The sequence below is a fragment of the Sinocyclocheilus anshuiensis genome, unplaced genomic scaffold (assembly GCF_001515605.1).
Source record: "Sinocyclocheilus anshuiensis isolate Anshui unplaced genomic scaffold, SAMN03320099.WGS_v1.1 scaffold1151, whole genome shotgun sequence".
Classification (NCBI taxonomy): Eukaryota; Metazoa; Chordata; class Actinopteri; order Cypriniformes; family Cyprinidae; genus Sinocyclocheilus; species Sinocyclocheilus anshuiensis.
Window position 1 is genome coordinate 38,779 of NW_015548202.1, and position 8,283 is coordinate 47,061.

At 39.3% G+C, this 8,283-nt stretch overlaps 1 protein-coding gene across 1 annotated transcript in view; it reads left to right on the plus strand.

Moving 5' to 3' along the window:
• The first annotated feature begins 674 nt into the window (after window positions 1-674).
• smad7 (SMAD family member 7) overlaps window positions 675-8,283 on the plus strand; it is an 18,135-nt gene continuing 10,526 nt past the window's right edge. Inside the window, exons 1-3 of the mRNA XM_016440051.1 lie at window positions 675-1,163; window positions 1,801-1,854; window positions 6,268-6,339. Of these exons, the coding sequence (XP_016295537.1) occupies window positions 707-1,163; window positions 1,801-1,854; window positions 6,268-6,339 (583 nt within the window). The 5' untranslated portion in view covers window positions 675-706. The remainder of the gene's footprint in view (window positions 1,164-1,800; window positions 1,855-6,267; window positions 6,340-8,283) is intronic.

The following is an 8,283-nucleotide window of genomic DNA, read 5'->3' on the forward strand; positions in this document are numbered from 1 at the left end:
TTGTTGAGTTTGTGTGTGTGTGTGTGTGTGTGTGTGTGTGTGTTTCCTTAAATGAGACTTCATAGCACAACAACACAACCAGCACAAACACACTTTATTTCCATCTGTTACGCTGTAACTTTATAAACTCCGCGTCCGATGTGTCAGTCTGATGGTACATGTTACTCTGCTTTATGTTTGCGCAACACAATCACTTTTTCCTGCCTGTTCTTTTTTCTTTTTTTCTTTTTTTAAAGCGACAGGGTGTCTAGACAATCACATGACCTCCGACGCGCCAATGAGAGACGCGGAGACACACACACACACACACACACACACACACACACACACCGAGAGAGAGACACATAACGAGTGTTTAGTAAAAGGTCATAATCATTACTGCATCAGATATTGTTTAATGGAGACGTCACTGCTGGCACTCTGTGTCACCTGTTGCTTGGCAACAGCTGAGAGAAAGGTAACCCTGCTCATGGCGCACGCCATTGATCAGAGGTCGTGACCCCTTCATTCCCTAAAAACCCCGCGAAACGGTTCAGAGTTTGAGAGGAACAGCAGACAGGCGAGCTGTTCATGAGACTGAAGCGGCACTCTGTGAGAGAACAAAACCCGGCTGCACATCCTCAGAAAAATGATTTTCATTACCGTTACTGACTCTTTCAGCCACGCGCGGCCGTTTTGTAGCCGGGGAACCCTCTTGTCGTCCCGCATGTTCAGGACCAAACGATCGGGGCTCGTCAGGCGACTCTGGAGGAGCCGTGCGCCCGCGGAGGGCGACGGAGACGCGGACACCGGCGGCGCCGCGGGCTGCTGCCTCGGGAAACCGGGCGCCAGTAAGCCTAACCCCGGCACCGAGGCCGAACTGAAGGCGCTGACATACTCTATCCTGAAGAAGATCAAGGAGAAGCAGCTGGAGGTGCTCCTGCAGGCGGTGGAGTCCCGCGGCGGAGCGCGGAGCCCCTGCCTCCTCCTGCCGGGGAAAGCGGACGCCAGGCTGGGTCAGCAGTCCTTCCCGCTGCCGCTGCTGCTCTACAAGGTGTTCCGGTGGCCGGACCTCCGGCATTCCTCGGAATTAAAGCGACTCTCTTGCTGTGAATCTTACGGGAAAATCAACCCGGATCTCGTGTGCTGCAACCCGCATCATATGAGCAGACTGTGCGAGCTCGGTACGACCGTCTCTCCTCTCACAGATCTAGAGCTGCTTTCAGAAATAGTGTGCTAAATCTGCGGGATTTCTCTCACGTGCGCGCTATTATAGTTGGTGAAATGCATATAGAGGCTTATTCTGGCTCTTCTATACTGAAGATCAAGTGTAGAGTGCTCGTATAGGACTGTAAAAACATGCACATAACAGTGGCGTTTAATTACAGCTTAGAATGGAATAGAATTAAAAAGAACCGAATAGAGGAGAAAAGAATGTAGGGGATTTGAACTAAAATTATTATGGCTGTTGTAAATGTTTCATACAGTGCTTATGCAGTACTATAATAACACAGCATTTTTATATATGTATGTGTGTGTGTGTGTGTGTGTGTGTGTGTGTGTGTGTTTAGTTGGCTAATCTAATACAGAATAAAGGTTTCAACTAAACATTATTTTGGCTTTTATATGCAGAAGATCATATTAGAATAGAATGGAATAGAGAAAAAAAGAATATAAAAGATAATAAATAATATATATTTAGTAACATTAAAATTGTCATCAAGATAGCACTACACAAACACTTTTCCCAGAAAATGCCAGGCCTTATCATCAGCCCACATCTCCACTCACAGCCTCTCTCTCTCTCTCTTTCTCCTCCAGAATCCCCCCCACCCCCGTACTCAAGATATCCCACCGATTTTCTTAAACCACCTGGTAAGTTGAAGTTTCATCATGAATTTAAGCAGATGTGGAGTCGTTTGCAATGAAGTTTTTTTTTTTTTTTTTTTTGCACATTTACTATGTTAATACCATGGTATTCTCAGTATTTAAATACCATCTCAATGATCTTTCTTAAACCACCTTAAAAGCTGAACATTTAAGCAGATTTGGAATCTTTAAAAAAAATAGTTTGAATTGAAAACTGCTTGCAATTAAGTTTTTTTGCACATTTAGTATGGTAATACCATGGTATTTTTGTACCATTTAAATACCATCCCTAAAATTAATTTTACATGTAAACAGATGTGGAGTCTTCAAAGAGTTTAATATTACTTCAAAATAGCTTGCAGTTAACGTTTTTGGACATTTACTATGGTAATACCATGGTATTCTCACCATTTAAATACCATTCCACCAATTTTCTTAAACCGCTTGGTATGTGTAAGATTTATCTTAAATTTAAGCCAATGTGCAATCTTTAAAATCGTTAGTTTGAGTTAAAAAACAAAAAAGAAGCTTGCAATGAAAGTTTTTGGACATTTACTATAGTAATACCATGGTATTCTGACCACTTAAATACCATCCCACCAATTTTCTTAAACCACCTGGTGTGTTTAAGCTTCATCTTAAATTTAAGCAAATGTGGAGACTTTAAAAAGTTTAAAATTGCATGCAATGAAGGTTTTGGACATCTACAATGGTAATACCATGGTGTTTTTAACCACATAAATACCATGGTGCATGAATATGGTAATCATTTAGTACCCTGCTATATGTAATGATACTGTTTTGTAAATCTTAGTAAGTTTGCTATGCTGTTTAAACATTGTACCATGGTAATAATAATGTGGTATATGAAGATAGTAATCATTTAGTGGCATGATTTCATATATACTTCAGTGTTTCTACCACAGTACTGAATGATTACCATACTTAACTATCACTTCTCTAAGATGCTAAGTGCTAGTAATTGGAGTAAATGCATAAATAGCACAGTATATGAATATGGTAATGATTCGTTGTGTAATAGACGTTATGATGTTGTTTGGTCCGAATGATGCAAGTGGTTTGAATGTTTGCGAGGAGTTCGGAAACGTGGCTCACATAAAGGAAAAGCTGAGAGAGCTGATTTATCTGCCGAATTAATCTGAGGTTTTGGGAGTGTCGCTTTGCGTCTTTCCCCTGAGCATTTGCTTTCTCTCTACCCATAATGCCGTTTGGCTCTTGAGCATGTCCTGTATATTGGCTTCAGATAAGCGTGTTGTGTTTGGCAGCGTCCCGGATGAGATTTCCTGCCGATCGCCCCGTAAAGATCCTTCTCAATCCCGGCCAAAACTGCTCACTTAAGCGGTATCACTTACGCATTGAGAAATCCAGCCCAGCTCCGACGAGTGCCTGTTTCGAAATACTTTCCGTGAGCCCAAATTTGTGCGTCTCGATAATGTTTATAGTTACGTGTGTGTGTGTGTGTGTGTGTGGGAACGACACTACGCTGACTGACATTGGCTCTCGATCTTTGAGTCATTCTTCTTTTATGAATCAGTTTGGGGTTTCGGAGCGACTGAGAGAAAGCAAGAATGTGAACGAGAAAAGCCGCTGTGGTGGAGGACAGGAAAGACAGTTTGGGGAGGACATTTCCTGTGAGGAGGACACACACACACTTCCATTAGCTGCGTTTGGCTCTTGGACGCGAGACAGAGAACAATAGAAGACGGGCGATTTTCTCAGACTGAAAGAGAGAGTGATGCTGAACACTGAGAGGAAGTTATTTGTCTCTTGTTCGAGTGTGTGTCTCGTTGATAACGTCAGGACGAGGGAGACAGTTTGACAGTGGTTTAGGGCGACTGTCACATTCACACGTTGTTGTTGATGTCTAGGTGCGACGAAACGGCCGTTGATGCAAGCGCGTTTGCATATCAATCACTTTAAGCTCTCAGACGCAAACATTCACACTTATAATGACAAAGAAAGCAAAGTTTCGCCAAGAGCTAGTGAAATGTCGTTAGCTCTGCTAAATTCTAGAAGGGTTCGGTTTACTTGCAAATGCTTTTGTGCGCGGCGGAGATTGTGGTTGTCATTTTAGCCACGTCACAGGATCCGTTTACACACTAGACTCGTCTGATTTGGGTCTTAAAGACGTTTGGATCTCTGAAGGTTTCAGTGTAGTTATTGGGTGAAACTTGTGCTTGTAATGGATTGAATGGTCCAAGACGGACAGTTTCAAAGCTGTTTTTGCTCCCTTGGAAAATTAATCACAACTTGTTTGAAGCTGCTGCTTGATCCCACATCTTTTTCTCGCTCACTCTCTCTCTTTGCGGTCAGGTTCAGGTTTGACCGTGTGTCTTATTAGACTGACCACAGCTCAGGGAATGTGTCCAACTCCAAAGGTTGCTTCCGAAAGTGACACCATTTCACAATTTATGCTCACAAATTGGCTAATTTTCGGAAATACCCTTTAATGCTAAACTTAAAAACTCATCATCCTTACACATGGTGGGATGTCACCATGGTACATGTCCAGAAACTCATGGTAAATCAATGATATGTCTTAGATGTCAATGGAAATCTCCCTAGAGAAGCGATTCCCAAAATTTTGTGATATTGGTGAATGGTAACATTACATGAAAGTAAACCAATCAAATATTTAAACTTTTTAGTAAGTGTTTAATATTGATTTTTTTTTTATTTTAAATACATTTAGCCTATTTATTTATTTTAAATTTAATTAATTACTAGCTTTTCATTATCTCATGAACCCCTTGCAGTTTGTGAACCCCAGTTTGGTAAAACAAATTAGACATTAGATGTTGCTATGCTTTATGTGTGTATTTGTGAACTTTATTATTTGATCATTATTCATATTTATGTTGGGATTTACAACATTAGAATCTTGTCATGACTCTAGTTTATGAAAAGGCATTAAGATGATTCATGTTTAATACTACATTTAGTCAGTAAATGCTTCACAAAAGCTAATTTGATGTTAAATATGGTAATACAGGCTAATGCTAATGCTAACTTGTGGTGTGCTTTGCAAAATCCCATGTTAGGGTTAGACACTTGGGATTTTGAAAAGCACCTCACAAATTAGCATTAGCCTGTTGTTTTAGCTATTTAACCCTAAAGTTTCTCACGTCTTAACTTTGTTAGCATAAACCAAGTATTAGCTAAACTGCTCCAAATCAGATATATGATTGTATTTACCATAAATCACTATGTAACTGTTTATTTCTTGATCTGTTTTGGGAACCAGTTAGCTAAGTTTAGTTTGTGTAAAGACATTGAACAAAACAGACTATTTACTAGGAAATTATTCATGTTTAACCACAACTTCAGGCAGCGCCTTTAGCAAAAGCTAATTCGATGAGAAGTCTTGTTAAAGATAGTAAGACAGGCTAATGCTAACTTTTGAGGTGTTTTCACAATCCCAAGCTTGGGATTTGGAAAAGTACTTCAAGTTAGCATTAGCCTGTTCCTTTAGAAACCTAAAGTTTTTGGCTTCTTACCTTTGTTAGCATAAACCACGTGTTAGCTAAACTGCTATGAATCAGATTTATGACTATATTAACCATAAATCACCATGGAGCTATTTAGTTCTTAAGTCATCTGCGTTTGGAGTCGTTTTCATTGTGCCTGACGCGCTAGTTCATGTAAAGACATTGAACTGAATGGATCATTTATTTACTAGCAAATGATTCTTGATTAACTCCAAATCCAGTGCCTTTAGCAAAACCTAGCGCAAACGTTTAAAGCTAAACTTGCGAGTGCTACCTTGTGAGAATGCTAACTCCCAAGTTAGCATTAGCATTAGCCTGTTCCTTTTGAAACCTAAAGTTTCTGACTCCTTATCTTTGTTAGCATAAACCGTGTGCCAGCTAAACTGCTCTGAGTCAGATCTATGATTATCTTTACCATAAATTACCACGGTAAGTGATCTGCGTTGGGAGACGTTCAGCTTTCATTATGACTGACGCGCTTTCTCCTGCAGTTGTTTGATTACGGTAACTCCAGGATACTGACGTTAGATCCGAACATATGGAGACAATATTCCAGCCCCGTTTATTAAAGGGTTAATATGAACAGGGTGTTTTTCCTGTCTGCTCGCACGCCAATTAGAAGATTGGCTGTACACAGTTTTCAAGGCTGCTGCTATTTCCTGACTGGCTCGTTGTTTTGGACGGGATGGAGTATATCCTGCTAAACAGTGTATTGCTATTAGAGCGCAGCCGCTCTCCGCTAGCTTTCTTGGCGCAGACTTCAACCTCACAAACGCTTTATTTATTTTGCATGACAGGGAAATGAACGTCCGCTGGATTCAAACGATTCGACCCAGAATGATTTTTGTCCTAAGGACTGGGCGGGTCTATTAACCCTGTGATTGACAGCTGTCACTCTGTTTCTCCGCAGATTCTCCAGGTTCTGTGCCTGCTTCCACTGAAACTGGAGGAACGGCGTATTCGGCCCCTATGGGGTTCTCAGGTAAGAGCTCAAGACCGTCTTTGAACCCGTTTGTGCTGATTTGTTGAATCCTAAACAGAGCTGAGGAGCTGGAAGAGAGAGAGCTGAAAGATTTGTTCTGACAGTGTTTCTTATATCATCTTCTAAAACTAGCAATCACCACAAAAACGAGTGCTAAAGTCAACATGAAATCCTTAATGCACGTTCCTGATCTTATCATGCACATTATTCCAAAGAACAGGCATTTGTCTTTGTAATCTTTCATCAAAATGTTGTAACTTCCTGTGCATCTAAACATACTTTCCTGATCCACTGATGTCTGCAAGGCCATGCAGTCTATTGGATGATGTTAACTAATAGTTAACTAGCTATGTAGGCATTGTTTTACCAATTTAAATCAATCAAATCTGTTTGATCAGAAACACAGTACAGAAAAGTAGTAGTATTATTATTCTATTATAAATAAATAAATGACCAAATAAATTAATACTTGGGTTCTATTTAATATTATTTTGAATTAGCATTTATTTTTTAAGTTTAGTTTAAGTTTTATTAATTGTTATGTGCCTTTATATGTTTTTGCTTTTTTTATAAATTTTTGTAATATTTTATTCCATTTATTTCAGTTAATTGCCAAGGCAACATGTCGCATTGTAATTTTTATTAATGTATTTTGTTAATATTTCGCTTTTGTCATTTTTGTTACTGTGTTTATTTGTATATTTATATTTAATTAATAATTTATTTTTTCAGTTTTCATTTTAATATTCAACTTACTTTATTTCAATCAATAGCCAAGCCAACATTTCTAATTAAAATGTCTTGCCTTTGTCATTTTTATTAATGCATGTTTTTTAGTCATTTTTAGTAGTATATATATATATATATATATATATATATATATACATTTTTGTCATTTTAGTACTTAAACCTATGTTATCTCAGTAAATAGCCAAGACAACATTTCTAATTTTTGTTTAGGTTTTTCATATAATATTTATATTTTATTTTGACTTTATTTCAATAGCTAAAACTATTTTTAATTCTTAAGTTAACAAAAACATCACTAATTTCATGTTGACTTATTTCAGTTAGCAGCCAAGGCAACATTTCTAATTTTTATTTCGTTTTTTACAAATATTTATATTTCATTTCAGCTTTATTTCAATTAACGAAAACAATTTGTAATAGTTTAATTTTCGTTAACAATACCATCACTGGTTTCATGATTTGCAGTGTAAACAGGGGTGAATGTTGTCCTTTAGTAGAGCAGACCTGGTCGCTCGTCCCGTCCTGAGCTCTGAACGCACGCAAACAGTGGCGATTGTGTTTACGAGAGACCCTGAGAGAGCGATTCGTTTGGTCTAGGCCGGGTTCCTGCGTACAGATGGTTCTCATTACAGTGACTTTAAAGAGTTTTTATGATGGTGTTTAATTCAGCGCTGGGCGGAGTGTGTGTGTGTGTGTGTGTGTGAAGGGTCTTTAGATGGGTTTTCAGATAAGAACAGCTAAATGATGGAAGCTTTACATAAACACATGTTAAAGTACTGCATTCAGTGTGTGTGTGTGTGCTGCTCCCTTTCCCTGGCCTCCACCGCATTTGTTTTATGTTCTTGTTTGTGTGTGTGTGGGATGAAAGATGGAGTGCTTCAGTCCCGGACAAACGCTTCCTCCTGACTCCATTTACATTTCTGACTGCGTTTGCGTCCTGCTTTCATTCAGAGGTGTGTTTTTCCTGCTGAAACGAGTGAATGGAGCTCAGAGAGACGAGGGGCAGTTTGAGGTAGAGGAAGAAAAGTCGGGCACACAGGAAACACACTCCCAATGAAAGCGTCTCTCTGAATTCACGGCAGAGAGACGCTACGTAACATGCTTGAACTTAAATGATGAGTGTGTGAGTGTGTGTGTGTGTGTGTGTGTGTGTGTGTGTGTGTGTGTGTGTGAGTGTGTGTGTGTGTGTGTGTG